Source organism: Gouania willdenowi, chromosome 4 (assembly GCF_900634775.1).
Source record: "Gouania willdenowi chromosome 4, fGouWil2.1, whole genome shotgun sequence".
In the NCBI taxonomy this organism is placed as follows: Eukaryota; Metazoa; Chordata; class Actinopteri; order Blenniiformes; family Gobiesocidae; genus Gouania; species Gouania willdenowi.
In genome coordinates this window covers 728,993-748,822 of record NC_041047.1, presented here as the reverse complement: position 1 = coordinate 748,822, position 19,830 = coordinate 728,993, and the positions used below count along the sequence as shown (strand labels likewise).

General features: G+C 39.4%; 1 protein-coding gene across 2 annotated transcripts; it reads right to left on the bottom strand.

The window, feature by feature from the left end:
- Positions 1–1,235: 1,235 nt before the first annotated feature.
- On the bottom strand, positions 1,236–19,572 carry cdc14ab (cell division cycle 14Ab). Of its 2 annotated transcripts, XM_028444949.1 has the most exons (16): positions 19,202–19,572; positions 17,863–17,953; positions 15,735–15,810; positions 13,803–13,895; positions 12,036–12,115; positions 11,085–11,151; positions 10,678–10,740; positions 10,478–10,565; positions 7,182–7,412; positions 6,966–7,104; positions 5,613–5,727; positions 5,328–5,428; positions 2,969–3,016; positions 2,770–2,895; positions 1,921–2,212; positions 1,236–1,475 (listed from the first exon to the last, which is right to left on the bottom strand). In XM_028444949.1, the coding sequence occupies exons 1-16, from the start codon at positions 19,296–19,298 to the stop codon at positions 1,446–1,448; spliced, it is 1,737 nt and encodes a 578-aa protein (XP_028300750.1). In that variant the 5' UTR covers positions 19,299–19,572; the 3' UTR covers positions 1,236–1,445. The 2 variants fall into 2 exon arrangements, with proteins under 2 accessions (XP_028300750.1, XP_028300751.1); XM_028444950.1 differs by lacking the exon at positions 1,921–2,212.
- Between the last annotated feature and the right edge of the window lie 258 nt (positions 19,573–19,830).

The following is a 19,830-nucleotide window of genomic DNA, read 5'->3' as shown; positions in this document are numbered from 1 at the left end:
AGGCCCCTCCCACCACTAGACAATGTGGGTGAAGTGCCTTGCCCAAGGACACAATGACAGATACCACAGCAGTGACTGTCCCCCACTGTGGCTCCATCATCTACTGACCAGGACCAGACCTGCTGATCTAACCAGATCAGCCAATCACAGGCTGGGATGGACACAAATGACCATCATCCATCATCATCCATCACCATCCATCCAGAACCGTTGATGGTTTGTTCAGAACTTCAAAATAAAGTGAAATGTTTTATTTCATTTTTCAAGCTTTTAAATACAAACAAAACAATAGTGAATAATCTTCAACATTTAACGTAACTATAGAATAACATTAATAAAGATGGAATAGTGTAATTTTAATTCTGTTTGTTAAAATAGATGAAAAACATAAGTCAGAGAAACGTTGCATGAGAAAAAATCTTTAATTTAAACAAACAAACACTTTTAATTTCCCTTTATTTCAAACTTTTATTTGAAGGCACTTCATCCTCAATCAGCAGAAGATAACGTTCAATAACCTTTGATTTCTCACAGAAACGCTCGGAAATGTGCAAAGTTTCTCCCAGTAACACAAACAACCCTTGATCCATACGTGTGTGTGTGTGTGTGTGTGTGTGTTTTAATACTCATTATATATTTATTATAACCAGTATTATTTAGTATGAACTTCTTGCTTATTTCTAATCTGATTTTATTAGAAATAAACAGATGGTGATAATATTCATAATAAAATCACGTGGGTTTGTTTTTAAATTAATGACTTCATGAATTAAATTAAATAATCAGCAATAGAATTTATAGTGACGTCGCCCTCTAGTGGAGAGGTGAAGAACTAGACAAAAAAGATTTACAGTGTGACTTAAGCTGGAGAATAAAAAAAGCTGTTTGAATGAAATATATTTCACTTTTTATCTGAAAAAAAAGACAATAAAATATAGATAAATAAAAAATAAAATATAAAACATTACAGCTGTGTCCTATTAAAAGTGGGCGTGTATTTTTGTTCAGTAAAATTTTTCATTATCTTTGTTTCTAAAACCAAAACTTGGTCATATTTTTACCTCAGAAAAAAACATTATTTCAAAGAGCACACACACACACACACACGCATACACGCGCACACACACGCACACGCACACACGCGCGCATACGCACACACACACACACACGCACACGCACACACGCGCATACGCACACAGATCCCCTGAGTTTAAAGGAACATATCATTCTTCATCTCATTATTATTATTATTATTATTATTATTATAAACAGAATAAAAATACTGTAACCATGACGACGTCATCCAAAGGTTAAAAATAGACTCTGTTAAAATATAAAATGTAAATATATATCTATGTTTCTGTGGGCTACGCTAACACGCATGTGCATCATTCATATGTACATCTACATACAGGGGGCGGAGTCTTCATGTGAGCGCTGCAGCTTCAGTAGTGGATGAAGTCCGACTGGAGTGACTGAAACACACACACACACACACACACACACACACACACACACACACACACACACACACACACACACACACACACACACACACACACACACACACACACACACACACACACACACACACACACACACACACACACACACACACACACACACACACACACACACACACACACACACAGAGGAAGAGAAGTGTCAACAAAACACCGTCACCAGGACGACCATGATACCGATTGGTCTGAAATCAATCACAAGATAACATGAACACACGCACACACACACACGCACGCACGCACGAACACACACCCCCCCTTGATGCTGATTGGTGGATAACGACGGAGGGTGAGTCCCTAACCAATCAGAGGCTGTCTAATTATTGACTAATCAGGATCATCTCTCCACATGTTAGTGCCGTCATTACAAAGGAGGCGGGGCCTAGCTCACACTTACAGGTATGGAACGGCTCAGGTAGCGTCCTGATTGGCCCTTCATGGCGCCGTAGGGGCTCCTGTAGACAAAGCCCTTTCCTGCAAGAGGCGCTGCTGAGCCGCCACTGCCATTGTTGTTGTTGACCTCGTGCTGCGCGCCGCGAGTCCCGTTTGCATAGCGAGGAACCGGGGGTGGAGCTAGAGTGGAAGGGGCGGGGCTTAGGGAGAAAGAGGGAGCGGAGGCGTATGCCGACTTCCTGTCCTCCACATACAGGTCGCTGAGGGAGCTGGCCAATCGGGAGCTGAAGACCGAGCTGTGGTCGGCAGGGAGGAGGAGGGGTAGGGGGCGGGACAAATTACACACGTTATGTTATCATCAGTTATTCTATCAATGTTATCATTTTAATAGTGTAACATAGCCCCGCCCCACTCTGGCCTCACCGGTGCTGCTACATGCTAAGCTAACTAAACACGTGGGACTGGTTGCTACATGCTAAGCTAACTAAACACGTGGGACTGGTTGCTACATGCTAAGCTAATCGAACACGTGGGACTGGTTGCTACATGCTAAGCTAATCGAACACGTGGGACTGGTTGCTACATGATAAGCTAACTAAACACGTGGGACTGGTTGCTACATGCTAAGCTAACTAAACACGTGGGACTGGTTGCTTGTAATCAGAGGGTTGTTGGTTCTAATCCTGGTCCATTACTGTTGGATATTGATCACATCCCTTAATTCTAACTGCTCCTGATGGGCGTGGCTTTGGATAAATGAAATGTAATCTTTGTGATTGATGTGTTCTTTATCCTCCGTATGAATATTTAGAATAATAAGAAGCACACATTGATGATGATGATGAAGACTGACCTCCTGCTGTTGGACGGAGATGTTGAGCTCCTGTTGATCCTTTTGGCTGCAGCTGAAGCAGAGGATGCTGGGAGTTTGGAGATCTTCATTGGGGAGGCGGGGCCTTGGCCAGTGCCCAGTGACAGCCTGGGACACGAACGCACCAATCAGGTTAAAGTAGGAAGTGCTGCTGAATGCAGGTGAGCTGGTGTGATGTTACCTGAGGGGCTGAGAGGACGACCTGCTGTGGAGCTTCATCTCTTCCATCCTGAAACACACAGACCACGCCCCCCTCTGATCAACATACTGATCGGTCCATCACATTCACGCAAACTTTGGTATTGATCAATGTTGACGTAAGCATATGCTACGATCAGACCTCAGTTTAAATGGTTACCACTTAAACCATAACAAGCAGTGTGTTGCTATGTGGGACAGGAGCAGCTAATGCTAGCAGCTTCTTTCACACACACACACAGTGGTGTCAGCGTTTCAGTGAGTGTTTAGTGTGTGTGAGTAATAAGTCAGTGTAAGGAAACAGCTCAGGATGTCCTAAATCTACACAAACACACTCGTACATCACAGCGTCTCAACCCTCAGGTATGTCAGGTGTCCTCACACACATCATTTTATGTTTACGCTTCCTGTTTGGCACAACTTTCAACCTTATTTTTCTTCAGAGAGATTCTGTCGTCCTCTGCTCTGATTTTTTACGCCCGATTGTGTTTTTGTCATCATTTAGTGTTTTTCTTGTTGTCTTGTGTGTCATTTTGTTGTTTTTTAGTGTAATGTGTGTCTTTTTGATAATGTTGTGTGATTATGCTGAGTCATGTTTGTGTTTTAAACATTCATTAAAGTGTATCTGTAGTGTAAATGTATATAACAAAAATGTGTTTAATGTATTACCAATTAATCAAATATGTGCATTTTTTTCATAAAAAAATCACATTAAAATAACTTTTTAGAACAATTTTACACCTTAGGACAAAAACTATGAAGAGTGGACATTTAGTTTCTAAATGGTTGCTATGACAACAGAAACATTTCTTTAGTGTCTCTGAGCCAAATAACAACACTAAGTCAGAGTTATCCAGATGTTGGCTCCATAATATCGGTATGGGATACACACTGAAAACTTTTACGTGCACACCACTTTGGGTGCAAAGCTAATTGGCTAAGCTAATATGCTAAGCTAATAGGCTACGCTAATGGACAGAATTTCTTCACAGAAAGTGGTTGAAAGCAGCTTGTAAACGTACGTGTTCAGAGCACTACTACGTTTGTGTTTACAGGGAATACTATGGAGCGGGTCATGGCACTAACCACACCCCCCCACATTGTTCCCTCTTATTTCCTTGTGGCAAAATGATGAACTCTGTCAGGAGAACTTACCTGTTGGTTCAGGTGCTGATCATCATCCAATCAATGAACACACATCCTGTCACGCAGCTTTCATCAGTTTCTAACCATATTTATCACTTCCAACACTTAACTACTCAGCCATGGCTCGTTTCTGCTGCTAACAACAGCTTCGTGAAGCAAGATCTTCAATCCCAACGGCAGGTTTTAAACTTTCAATGCATCTTTTAACTGTTTAACTTAGCGTTGTTCCGTGGGTCGTTGTGCTGTTGTCGTCGCTGTTGTAGTTAACGAGCAGCTGGCTGGAGGTTTGGCGTGTGCGTGTTTCTCTCTCTCTCTGTTTCTCACTCAGCACTGTTCTGAGAAGTTTCTAACTTTGAGAAGCAGTTTATTACATGGTTGAATAATTATTCCTGTTAATGTTAATGTAATTTAGAACAGAAACTAGAACAGTTTGTTGCTTAACGCACATCTGACATTACGTTATTTTCCTCTGTTAATTTATGTTCTGGGGTTATTCCTGGTTTCTTTTTGTGTTTAATACTATAATTATATATATTTATCTTGTGAAATAAATAGTCTCAGCTCCAGCCCGGGCGGCCATCTTGGACTATGCCGTCACCAGCGCATCATCGCAGCAAGTCGTGAGGTGCAGAATGACCAGAATTAATTTAAAGCAGAATTAAGTGTTTACAAGATAGAGGAAATATTTAATTTGGAATTTAAATTGAAATAAACCAGCCACCTAATTCAGATTCAAGTTTAATTTGGAATTAAATTTGCATTAGGAATTAAGTGTTTACAAGGAGGATTTTACTTTTATTCTGAATTAAAGAGGAACTAAAGCTCCCATGTAAACAGGGTCAATGAGGGAGAGGTTACACACTGCTGCTGAAAAACTACACTTCACACTATGTAAACACGTGCTACGCCTCTACCTCCCAAAATGCACCAGTTACAGTATTTAAAGACACAGGCCGTGACAATCAACCAACGTGTGTCACATCCTGACTAAAATGTTATCTCTCCATAGTTTATGATCCAAGGTTTGAAATAGTTATAAAAAGTCATATTGTTTATTAGTAGTACATTAAACACATTTGTTATTTACGTTTCTACTGCAGGTACACTTTAACTTGACATTGTTGCTCAAGTTTGTGTGTCATGGTGTGTGTGTCATGGTGTGTATTTCTACAGGTGAATGTATCTAGCGGTGGTACCTCAGTGTCCCAGTGGTGGCTGGTCTGGGAGCTCGTCGGCTCTTTAAGGCTCTCAGTTTGTCTCCCTGAGTCGGAGCCGACACACCGTCTGTCAGCTCACCCTGAAATATTACACACACACACACACTTTAATCCCATGATTTTACTCCACATTTCAACTTTTATAAAACAACTTTCTAAATGTCTCCCCCTGGTGGTGGTAGTGATGGGAGGGAAGTGAGTGTTGTATGATATCATATAAACATCATTTACTCATAAATATCAAACCATGTGTGTGTGTCTGACCTCTCTGAGCATGTGTGCGGGGCTTAGGCTGAGCTCCTCCATGCTGCTGATGAGCTGAGACTCCGCCCTCTGAGAACGATGGTTATCGCCCAGTAACCACAGAGGTGCCTGTTTCCTACACACACACACACGCACGCGCGCGCGCGCACACACACACACACACACACACACACACACACACACACACACACACACACACACACACACACACACACACACACACACACACACACACACACACACACACACACACACACACACACACACACACACACACACAGTGAGAGAGCGTACACGCACAGCACAGTTCTCAATATCAGCTGCAGTCTGTGAGACATGGTTCTCAACACAAAATAGGATGAAATCAGATATGAGGGCCAGTGTTCACACTGATACTGAGGAGGACCTCATCAGAACCATCATGGAGGGACCACAAATGATGGACTATGATACCAGGCCAGATGTTCAGCTGTGGTTCTACCAGAGCAGGGGTCTGCAACCTACGGCTCTGGAGCCTAATGTGGCTCTTTGACTCTTATGAAATGGCTCCCTATAGCTTTAAAAAGAGAGACCAGGGCGCATGCGCTGCAGCATTACTCTGACTAAACAGCCAATAGAAACCACTGCTGACACCAACAGGAAGTGACATCATCTGTTACTGAGCAATGAGAATAAAGGACAAACACATTTCTGTGGTTTGAACATCATAAAAGTAGTAAAGCGATAAAGATGGTGTTATTTAGTCAATTTATCCTAGAGAACAAATGATTACGTGAGTTTAACACCAGTCAGTGTTTAACGGAGGGAGCAGTGGTGCTGTGTGCGCTGCTGGATGTCACATCCAGACTCTCCTGGTGCAGATGAGCTCTGCCCTATGACTGTCATTGAAGCCCCTCCCTCTCTGTATATTCACAGGTTAATTGTTATTCATCTTTGATCAATGAATGGACACATTTATACTGTGCAGTAAACAGAAGCGATGTTTAAATGTTTAAATCATGTTTTTTAATAAAACATACTGGAGATGTATGTGGTTACTCTTTTTGAAGAATTTAAGAACTTAACAGAATCTGTTGTAAGAAGTAAAAGTTAAACTTTAAAAAAAAAATGTAATTTGACATTTTGATAAACATACCACAAGTTCTCACAAGTTAAAAAAATTAAATAAAATGTATTTCATACCATTTTGTATTAGTTAAGGGGACATTTTTAATTATTGACATTGTGACGCAACATATAAGGTATTTTTTAGTATGGGGATATATTGTATAGTGACACAAATCATATCGTATTGTCAAATTTATGCAATGTATGATTTTAGAGTTTTCATGGTTTTCCATCTCTGACACTCACTCCTCCAGGAAGTTCTGCTGTGGTCCAATCACAGAGCCCGGTCTGCAGATCCTGATCCATGCCATGCACTCTCCCGCCGTGAAGCGATAATGTTTCATCAGGTAGCAGCCAATCAGAGTGCCCGTCCTGCCCAGACCAGCTGACAGATAAATAGTGGTTAGTGGCTGGAGCTGAGCTGAGCTGAGCATGTGTGTGTGTGTGTGTGAGGATCAGAACCTTTGCAGTGCACGGCCACTGCTCCCTTTGCGCTCTCACACACATACAGGAAGCGGCGTGTGATCACGTCGTTGGGCGTGCTGCCGTCTACGAAGAACAGGTCGTAGTGGTCGAAGCCAGCATCCACGAAGCGCTGGGCGTCGTAGATCTTCTTATTCAGGCGCACCACCGTGGTCACGTTGTGCTTCCTGAAGTACGGGAAGTAGGCCTCAGGAGCGTGAAGAGGGTAGCCTGTAGGGATTCAAGCCAGCAACCTTTATCAACAACAGTTAATCAAAGGATTACAGGGTTCTCACCAGGAATTTTTAAACAGCACAGGGGGATTGTGTGTGTGCGGCACCGGCGTAAAAAATTTAGAAATGTTTAACTTTCTGAGGGTCAAATTTAGTGAAGTAAAGCTAAAGTTGGGTTTTGTTGTATTTTTAATCTTTGCTCCAGCCTTACTGTAAAACTAAAAGTGATATGTTGAATTGGTGAAAGTGATGATAATGTAGATAGAGTTAGTCATGCCTATATATAAATAAATACTGTCACACACTGTAGAGACAAGAAATAACATTTGATTCAAAGACTCACTTTTCAAATTTAAATGAGATATTATGTAAAAGATACATTAATAATGGTACACACACACACACACACACACACACACACACACACACACACACACACACACACACACACACACACACACACACACACACACACACACACACACACACACACACACACACACACACACACACACACACACACACGAGCTTTAATTGAACCAAACAAAGAAGATCTGACCCGTGAGAACACGTCCTGAACCTGTCTGACCACAATGAAGACAAACACGTTTCAACAGACGTATTCACATCAGAGTGTGTGTGTGTGTAGAATGATACGTTGTGAGTTAGAAACATGATGAGCAGCTTCATGTGTTGCTACACGTGGTTGAAGAGCTGTCCATATTGGACAGTAAGTACAGTTACCAAGCAGAGGATGCACACAGGCAGCATCAGGGGCAGCTACAGGGGTCCTCAGGTAAAGCAGATTGCCTGTATTAAACAGACCGTATGGGTGATGTATGTGTTTCTGGGTTATGTAGATTAAAGAAAGTTAAAAGTATGACGGTAAATATGTTGCAAAATGTGAGCTTGTAGAATGTGATGTGAGCTTGTGTATAAAAAATCCACACACGTGAAATAAATTTCAAGTCAAATGATGGGAAACCTCTTTATTATGTTATTATTTGCATGTTTTTTAATTAATCTAATTAGTGTGTGTGTGTGTGTGTGTGTGTGTGTGTGTGTGTGTGTGTGTGTGTGACCAATCAGAAGGGACAATTTGGAGACAGAGTGCTGTGTCTTTTTAGCACACCAGAGGTGTGTTCCATAAAGGAGGTTTAACAAACTCTGAGTTTATCCATAAACTCTAGGTCAACATACCCTCCATGATAAACTCTGTGTATCTGATTCATTACAGCTGGTATGAAGTGGATCAATAAACCCTGAGTATGTAAACCTTGGGTTAATGACGTGTATGCGTGTGGTAAAAAGCCATCATCAATGGATCAGAGATAACAACCTTGAATAGAGTGATTTATTCACCCTGATGGTGAAATAAGTCAGTGTTTGATGAATATGATCCTGTTCTAAAGGTGTGTTCAGTCTTCAGTGATTATAGTGATTAAATCACCTGTAATTAATAACACTTTATGATCACTTCATCACTTTATCTCTTCAGTGATGTGACGAGTGGTGAATAATAATAATAAAATGTGTCTGAGGAGACGTGTCAGCATCATAGGATGTCTGTATAGAGAGTCCTCCTGTTACACTGGATATAAACACAGTGACTGATGCTTCATATCTAATCATTTATATTGATTTTAATGTAATATTATCACAAGAATCATCTCAACATCCTAAAAAATGTCATGAAAAAACACTGAAGCGGGACGCGAACCCGCAACTTGTCACTTACAAGAGCAGCGTCACAATTCACTGTGACATCATAACTTCAAAAATGCATGATCTACAGATTTAACTGTATAATAATATAAAACAACAATTAAGCCTTAAAAGTGTATTAATTTAAATGATCATCTTCTACTTTATATTATCTACAGGTTTGTATTCAGTGAACTTTACTACAGACGTCAGTAGATGTTTTAATGTAGATCAACCTCTCAGTGTCTATCACTAAATGATCTACATCTATAATGTTAGAAAGAAAACTACTGTTATCACAATAAATCAACACAACATTAGTAATGATGTGAACACGTCTGTGGTGTGTGATGTCACTAATGTGTTTCAGAGAAAAGTGTTATGGTTCATTAAAGTGTTCAGGTGGGCGGAGCCAGGTAGAAACCCAGGGTTTCTTTGATAAAACCTGTCAGTGACCAGGTTTAGTTCACAGACAATGTTACCATGGTAACATACTCAGAGAAATGTCTAGGAATGAGATACTCTGAGTTTTCCTCATTTAAGCCTGAACATATTCAGAGTTTGAACATAACATACTTAATGGAATAAACCTCTGTTTTGTTCATATCACTCCACAAAGTCATTGTTCTTCACTGTAAAGGCAGCATGCTGAAGTTTACCTCCACAGATTGTTAGAAAAATGTTGTTAGAGTCATTTATGAACAAAAAGAGTCACGAGAGTGATTCTCCTTGTTTACATTTAGGTAAACGCTATGTGGAGATGAGGATTGAGCTGACAGCTGATACAGTGGCCAAGCGTATTTAAAATGTTCTTTAGTTTTATGGGACAGTTTACATACATGTTCATTGTTTTATTGCTTCAGATTGTAGATTTTGTAAAATGCATTAACCGCTTGGCCACTGCATCAGCTGTCAGCTCTTGATCCTCGAGGTCATATCTATTCACTATATCGATTCACCTGACAACAGTAATTTGTGTTTCTGTAGCTGTAGATTGAAGAAGTTATCACTGGACAGTTGTGGTTGTAAACAACATTTGACGCAAGTAAATAAAAAACATACAAATAACAAAAATTACAATTTTTTCCCATCATTTGTGACATGAAATCTATTTCATATAAAACAACCCGTGCACACCTGAAAGTCCTTTTAGTGTCCAAGTGTGCAACAATTACCGATTAAAAAAGGAAAAATCAACAGAAAATCTCCCTACGTTGCAGAAAACTGAAAGTAGGGGGCGCTATCGCTCCATAGGGGAGAATAATTACAACGTCGGAAGGCCCTATGCTCAACAGCGCAGGAGAAAACCCTGGATTCACATCAAAGGATTCACATCAGTGACGACCAATCAGGGCTCACCATTCTCCACCTTGGTTTTAGGATGAGGGCCGCTGAAGGCCAGAAACTTCCCTGGAACGATCCAGTTTAAGTCCCCGTTCTCCACTCTCTGTGAGACACAGACACAGACGTTTGCACTCTGCTCCACTAACTCGTAAAATCAGACGATGGTTTTAAAAAAAAAAAATGCTTTGAACAAAAACACTAAAAAAATGAGTCACCTCATAGTGTTCGTACTCGTCCACGTCAAAGTTCTCAAAGTCAAAGAACCCGTGCTGCAGAGCCTGAATAAACATAAACAAACTGTAAACAACATCTAACACACACTAAGGAAATAAACAAACTAAAAACATCCATTGCACTGTTGTATTTAACCTTTTATATTTATTATGTATATATGTATGTATGTATGTATTAACCTCTTCTTAAGTACAGCAGATATTGGTGTGCTTTTAATTTATTAAGATATTATTGTTATTTAATGTTTTTATGTGTCCACCATTCCAAGCTGCTACAATTTAGTTATATGACTTTGTAAAATCACAATAAAAAGCTAAATATCATCTATCTATCTATCTCTATATATATCTATGTAGCTACCAAACAACACAACAGCTCACACACGTACCTTCCTGATTCCCTGCAGACACTCCAACACTGTGAGGCTGTAGCTGCAGGTCCCAAACGAAGCGTCCCTGCACACAAACACACACAGTGGGACTACGTTTCCCATAATGCCCCTGGATAGGGCTCTGTTTAATCCTGTGACATAAGCAGGTCTGTGGCCGCGGTTTATTTGTGTCGCAGCAGATTTAGCACCAAGTGTTGGCACGACAACGTGCACATACAAAGGCTCTTTATTATTATTATTAGAATTTGTTTGTCATTTGTTCATTCGTTTTTCATTATGTAACAAAAACAAAAAAAACACTCTTTATTTGATATTTGTTTCCAAAACCAAAATGAAAAATTGGAAAACACCTTGTTTTATCAAACTCAAGCTCTTTTGCTTCCGTACAGAAAATGAAAAACAAACACATTTATTCATTTTCTCCATTAACGATTGGCCAAAGTATGTGACCCGGAAGTGTACTCTCATCCGATGCTAACGGCTATGCTAACAGCATTGCAGCAGAAAAAGCCTTTTCACACTCACACTGGTTCAGTTCTTCCTCATTAGGTCAAAGGTCAGAGGGATAAACTCTCCATGGCTGACGATGTAGGAAGTGAGTCTGACAGAGATTTACATTATTTTACCAGTTGTAGCTTTGATTCCATGAATGATTTTTAGCATAAACGTAGTATCGGCCCCTGAGGCAGAAAGACCGAGTTAGCTGCTAAAGCTAATGCTGCTAAAGCTAATGCTGCTAAAGCTAATGCTGCACACGAGCTAAAAATTCTGTTTTTTTTCCTGACAGTTTCGACTGATGGAGTTACTTTAGTTCACAGACATATATAGAATAGATCTGTTGTGTATTTTTCCAGGTGAGGGAGAAGGAAACTGTATTTTTGTTGTTTATGTTTAAGTGATTTTGGAGTCATTTCATTATCACACATGAGCAGACAGACAGAGACTCACCTGAAAGGCAGGTATGAAGCATTAGAGCCAGAAATCAGAGCCCTGTAGGCCTCCTCTGGGCTTTTCTTCAGATAGATCACCTACACACACACACACACACGCACGCACACACACACGCACACACCTTCATTAACGTCCCTGTGAGAGAACACGGAGCAGCTGAGGGAGGATTCTAACACACAGGTGACGTTATTTGGACTCATTTCGCTAACTTTACATTGACTTGTTGAAATGTGTTTAAATTGACCTCCAAACAACACAAAGTTCAGAACAAATCATTATAAACTGGAGTTTGTTTGGTTCTTTTCTGTGAAAAAGAAGAAATAAGTGTAATAATCACTGAATAAAACATTCTATTCCTCCAAATTCTAACTTTTAAAGAGGACATATCATGCTAAATCCACTTTTTTAGCCCTTAAATGCATTTTGTTGTATATTTAGAGTGTTTAGAAGTACAGAAAAGTTAAAATTAGTCTCTTCAGGTGCTCCGTAGATATCTTTATATTCTGTTTTGGTCATATTTTTCAATCTGTTTTGATTTTTCTATTCTCTATTACGTTTTTTGAACTATTACGTCACAGTATTTGCAGCAGAACTGCCAAATTAGTTCATCAACTCCAGGTCCAACACTTCGAGCAATCCACCATTTTTATTTCTGGCTTTTATTTTGTAGTCCAAGCTCCAGGATGCAGAAGTTACGAGAGGATAAGTCAAAATGTTGGGTTGTTGGATGTAGTAACCCACACGCTTCATTACACCGTCTCCCAGCATCAGAACCTTTTCAAAGTGTCTGGTTGAGTTTTATTTTTTATAGAAATGTACCACATCTGTGGATAAGGTCATTTTTGTGTGTGTGAAGCACTTCAATGATGACTGCTTCATCAACCTCCACCAGTATAAAGAAGGATTTACAGAAAGACTTTGTCTGATTGAGGGTTCAATTCCTTCTATCTTTGGAGACGATGAACAGAGCACTTTGGTAAGCTGTAAATAACGCTAAAAAGTGATGATAAGACGTCCCTGTCATTGTTTTGTTAGCATTAGCATTAGCACCGTCTTCATATGTTAGCGCTGTGTGCTCGTTTTAGATCCTTGATGATATGGCCTACGTGATTTAATTTAAGTCTAAAGTTTTCATTAGTCATTTCATTTTGACGTTTTTGTCTCAGAAAAGACTGTATTAAAATGCATTTCGTGACGTTAGCTTGGCGCTAGCGTTAGCTCGGTGCTTGTGTTAGCTCACTTGTTAGGGTTCTGCAGGTTCATCATCTTCATTTTCATCTCACTCCACTGGGTCAGACTCTGGCTGGAACATGTAAGGCTGGATGGACAAGTCTAACGTTGTTGACATTTTGTAAATAACCTCTGAATAAAAAGTTTATGCTCCGCTACATAGCCGTATCTCTTCTATCAAACTACAAAAATGGCCGAGCAGGGTGGAGTTGAACCGAGTGTCCCCTGAAGAGGGGGCGGGGTATGAAGTGTCTCATTTGCATTTAAAGAGACAGCACCAAAACGAGTTGCTCTCAGAAGCACATTAGAAAAGGGGTGGAGCTATAATAATGAGGAATTCAGACCCAAGCATTGCAGTTCTTCTTTATATAGACCACAACTGTATGATTTATATGTAAAAAGGAAGGATTTAAAACCATGATATGTCCCCTTTAAAAGAAATCCCAAAAAGGCGTTAACCAACATATTAAGGTTAGCTTAGCGCAGTCATAGGGCAAACATGTGTGAGGGTGAGGAGGAAGTGACATCACTCACAGCGTAGCCTCCTATTAGCACGGCAGCGTTGGAGCGTTTCCTCTGGTCGAAGCTGGTGTAGTGAACGATGCGTTTACGGGTCAGCGTGAACGACTGTGGACACACACGGGCACACACACACACACGTCACCACGTCCAATACATGCTAATGTGCTAACATGCTAATCATCATGTCTCATTCTTTCTCAAAATGCTACATGAGAAAGAATAGAGAAAAGAAAAAAGAAAAAAATTTACTTTAATGAGGCTGAGCGGCAGACTGTCACACACACATTTAAACATTATTAAAGATTAAAGATTAAATCGGGCTTTCGCCTTTAATTGGCCATGTAATGTTAGTACATTATTAGAATTTGTCTTCTGCACTTAACCCATCCCTGAGGAGCAGTCGGCAGCCATTTTGCGGCGCCTGGGGAGCAGTTCGGGGTTAAGGGACTTGCTCAACATCCCACAGTGACGGCCCCGGTGAGGCTTGAACCGGCAACCCTCCGATTACAAGCCCAGCGTCCTTAACCACTAGGCCACCACTCCCCACATGAGATATGAGATAATCAAAAATATTCAATAACAAGTTCCAAAGTTTAGACATTTGTTTTTTCTGCCAGAAATGCTGAATCAGCACTGTGACCACTTCCTTTGTGGGCGGTTCTTAATAATTGACAGATGTACACTGTGGTTGGCCGACCTCGATGAGATAGGATGTTTGTTTGTTTGTGTGTAAACAGTAAACACAGGGGGTGTACTATGAAGCTAGATAACTATTTCCTGGATTTATCTCTGTTAGCTTCAGCTAACCAAACATAGTCAGTCAGACAGAAGCTGTCCTATGAATCTAGATTACAACACACTAAGTTAATCAGCTGATTCCAGCCTGGCTACGTGCGCGCTCTAGTGACAGAGAAGGAGATTACAGCGTCAGACCAATCACAATCACAGAGAAACTGGAGAAGAACGTACGTCACAATTGAGGATGAATTCTATAAAAATATGAAGAATTAAAATCCATAATTCAGACCAATAACAAAACTGATGCTGCAGTAAATGTTTGTCTGTTTAAATCGTGGCTACGTGTTTTGTTTCTGTCAATTGTTTGATGTGCAACACTTTTATTTTATGGACTGAGTATTTTGAACTGATTATGAATTGAATATTTTTGATGGTGATATTAAATGCACTATAATCATTTGGATTTAGAGATTCATGAGTTAAAGTTAATTGGAAGTTTATGAAATAGATGCTTTTTGTTATAATGTAACATGTAACACATTTTAATCATAGACATTATCTTGCATGTTTGTTCATATATTATTTGAAGTTTGAATGTTGGGTTACAGTAATATATTGATTAACATATTTATTTTTGGAATAAGAAACATATTTGTGCTTATAGGTCAGGTTTTTATATGAATGAAACCCTAAACCAAAATCAACACAATCACTGCTGAACACAGAATGGTGAGCCAGGATGTGGTAGGACAAATCCATTTCCTCCTGTCACTCATCTAGTTTCTCCAACAAAACCTGCTGGATTATAAATATATATTTTCCCTCTCCCTCCTTAATGAGCATCAACACCAACCTTTGCACACCCTGTTGGTATTGTTTTCTCATATCATTACCACACAACTAATGTACCGTATATATTTTTCTTTTATAACAATACAAACATATCTATACGACTGGTCTCTTGTTTCATTCACATCTAGGGTTCCTATAACGAACCATCTTCTGTTGCTGCTGGTCATATTGCTAGAGTCAGTATAGAACTAACTTTACAAACACCACGCACACGCACACGCACGCCGTAGATCAGGACGGGCCAGTCCTACCGTTGCCATGACCCAACAGGGAGGAATGTGTTCCCACAGTAACCATTAAACATCACATTCCTGCAGTGGGAGGAGCTCCACGTGCACACACACACCCTCTCACCTTCAGCTTCTTGTTCAGTTTGCAGCAGTATCGATATAACATGGCCAGGTTCAGTGGGCCGAAGTCTGCGTAGAAGCTGTGGACACACACACACACACACACACAGTCAAACAACTGCAGGACCACCAGTGTCTTCTCCCAGTTCAACCAGTAGAACCAGTGTGTGTGTGTACAACAGTCATGTACTGTACACTGTCCTGATGAGGACCTACAGAGGCCTTTAGATCAGCCTGACAGCGATACTGGGAATGTTGGGTTTGTCCGAGGTTATGAGCTGAACTCTTTAAACACATTTAGCTCATTTTTCTTTGATTTGAGACAAAAATACCTGTCAAACAGAATGTTCTATATCACTGTTAAAAATCTGTACACATGAAAAATGTAAATGTTATGTAATGTAAACCTAAATGTTAAACCTAAATGTAAAGGTAAATCTAATTGTTAAATGAACATCTAAATGTTAAATCTAAATGTTAGATCTTAATCTAAATATTGAATCTTAATATCTAAATATGAATGTTAAATCGGTTGCCAAGTGTAAAGCAAAAATGAAACTTCTTCATCCCGTGTGTTTCTAATTTGATTGGACAACAGACATTCCAAGAGTGCTGATATAAAGCACCAGGACTTCTTACGGATCATATCACTCCGCTGTACATGATCTAAATACCCTCAATTACTGTTGCATCTTGGGCAAACTACACCACTACATTATTTTTGTTGGTGGAGCCAAATGATTAGCTGAATAAACAAATGATAATCTATTGTCATTTATTACTGTTAACTAATGAAATGTGGCTGTAGAACTGTTGTATGAAAGCAATATCACACTGGAGGTGGTGCTGTGTGAAATATCAGCACTGGTGTGATAATCTACGACCCAATCACACTAGTGCTGATATTTCACACAGCACCACCTCCAGTGTGATATTGCTTCAATGTTAAATCTAAATGATAAATGCAAATCTAAATGTTAAATCAGTGACCAAGTGTAAAGCTAAATGTTTATAAATTATGCAACGTGAGCAGGTCAGCACGTGTCGAACACAAGGCCCCGAATGAGGAGAGGGGAGGAGTCATAGGCATGGTGAGATGGCTCCAAACTGATGAACTGTAAGGAGCGGTAATACCTGGTGTACTGGCTGCACATGTGGACAACTGCCCTCACCCAGTTTAACTCTGAGATTCTGTATGTACAACCACTTTAACCAATCATGAAGAACACCTTGGAGGGTGGGGTGTCCACTTTGTATTATATCTAAACATTTAGCTTTACACTTGGCTACCAATTTCATATTTGGATTTAGATTCAACATTTGCTATAGATTTAGATTTAACATTTGCTATAGATTTAGATTTAACATTTAAATTCAACATTTCAATTTCGATACAACATTTAGATTAAGATTACATTTTAGATTTAGATTCACCATTTAGATTCAACATTTAGATTTAGATTTAACGTTTACATTTAGATTTCTTGTGTGTACACATTTTTAACAATGATGTAGAACATGCTGCTTTACATGAATTTCTGTCTCAAATATAATAAAAATGAGCTAAATGTTCAAAATATGTCAGCTATGAAACGGTGAGTGAGTTTTTACATTTGGCGCCACATACGACAGGGGTGTCAAACTCATTTTAGTTCAGGGGCCAATTATGGACCAGTTTGACCTTGAGTGGGCTGCAGATTTTAGGCAGGAAACTGAGTAATTTAATCATTATTGTGCTCTGGTTTGTACTTCCACGTATAAATAAATGATCCAATAACTACAGCACTGATAATATCAAAGCAATTAAGTGACAGATTTCAGTCCCTGCAGGATCTTCACTTTATATTTATTTGATTATGTGACCCGTTTTTAAGTAATTTTGGGAAATTTTGTGGAAAATGTTTTTAAAAATTGCATGTAATATAAGCATGGGGGAATGTGAGCCCTGCTAATATTGTGGAGTTTCATTGAATTTGCAAATTATTTTTAGAGACATAATTTACACAATGATTCATGGCTTCTCTGACTTTTTTGCTTTCTGCTGAGGGCCGAATTTGATGCTTTAAAGGGCCAGATTTGGCCTCCAGGCCTTGAGTTTGACACGTGTGCCATACAAGGTTGGTCGGCCTTACTTTTCGTAGACAAACTCGTCGTCGGTGCAGAAGTAGTGCGTGTTGGCCGTGCTCTTGGGTTTGCTTCGTAAGGTGGCGAAGTAGAGTCGCTCTGTGGGAGGAGAACACATTGGATCATTCTACTGGTTCTACTGGTGATGGATCACTGAAACAGGACTGGGATCGTACACTAACAGCAGGTAAACTGGATGGACACAAATCAACATTGATCGTCAATAAAAGTTGGCTTTTATTAAAATATGTTGAGGAAAAAGCATGTTGATGATGTTGGACCAATTAAAACACTTGTAATACAAATGAGCATAGCAGTTAATATTAGACAGAAACACTATTGATTAAAACCTTACCAAATACTGTGATATGAATGTGTGAAAAATCTTTTTGTTCTTTATTATTATTTAACGCTTCACATCAAAATTTAAAAAGATTGTTTCATCCTTTTAAGAAACAATAATTTGAATAATTATTGCTGCTGGAATTAAATATATATTTGTATTATGGAAATAATGAAAAACTCATCAATTATGACAAAAAATATGAATGTATAAGAACGGATAAGTAAAAATTCTTTATTTATGCCACAGTGAAGAAATTCAGCAGCAAGAACAATTACACTGTGGAAATGATCAAATTAAAACAATCAGAGGAATGTAGTAAAATAAATAAAAATAAGAGTTGTAATAAATATAAGAGACAAAACTGTCATTAGAGGAGCAAATAATAATCAGAATAAAAAGAAAATAAAGTTTACAAACATACACTAATTTATGCAATCGTTTTTATTCTGGGGTACATTATGGAAATACCATAACAGCATGTTAATAATTACTATAGTTGTTTAATCGTGTGTTTTTTTTTTTTAATTTATTGGTAGAGCCAGTTAAAATAAAGAGAACCACATAAATTCACATTGATTTTTACAGCTATAAAAACGTAATATTTTGTGTCAAATACACAAATAATGTAAAATAGCAACTATATATATATTAAACGTTTACAGTCTGTTTAAAACTACATATCGTTGTCACAATGGACTACCCGTAGAAAATAAATAATGTCCACAGCAAAAACAAAACACAAACTTTAATATATGAAAACAAAAAGATAAACATATCACTATAACGGTGAGAAATCAATGCGAGTGTGTGAATTACGGTGAACAATGCAAATACTTCCTGAATAAAAATAATAATGTCCACAGCAGCAAAAATAATTAAACCCGACACTTTAATATCTGAAAACAAAAAAGATACATTTATAACAGGAGTAAATCACTTTTTGAGTGTGTGAACTAGAGTTAATAATAGGATAAATAAATACTAATAATAACCAGCTCCACCTTTGATCAGCTCGGCTCCAGTTGCCGGCTCCGTCTCGTCACTTCCACGGAACAGAGCAGCCAGTATCGGGGAGTGTTTCACTCTTTCCCCGGTCATGGCTCAAACTTTTCCCACTGCTAGCAGCTCTGTTAGCATTAGCAGGCGGCCAGCCAGGGGGGGTTAAAACCACTCAAAAAAGTTTTAAAAACCTTCTGTACTGGGACCCATCGGTGCCTAAAGCGGCCCGTGGCTGTTGCTCGGTGCTTCCTCACCGCCTCCGGGGCTCAGGGGTTGCTTTAACCGCCGGTAAACGCTCCGGCGCTCCGGTTCATGTTAGCCCGCTGACACCAAACAGACTCTCAGGCTCTGATTGAACAAATCCCTCCTTAAGATACGTTACCATGACAACGGGGGGAGGGGTGGAGATTGGCCGCTGCCATAACAACGGCGGCCAAGGGAAACGCCCCCTCCCGAAGCCGCCTTTACGTATACTGGTAAAAACACGTCATGACGCGTTTAGGAGCCTTTTTTAAACTATAGATGAACAGAGGCACTAAAGACGACTTTTAAGTCAGAATTTTGACTTAAATAGATTGAACTTTGAATTCTGAGCTGAAATCAGGATTTTGACATTTAAATTAATTAGTGA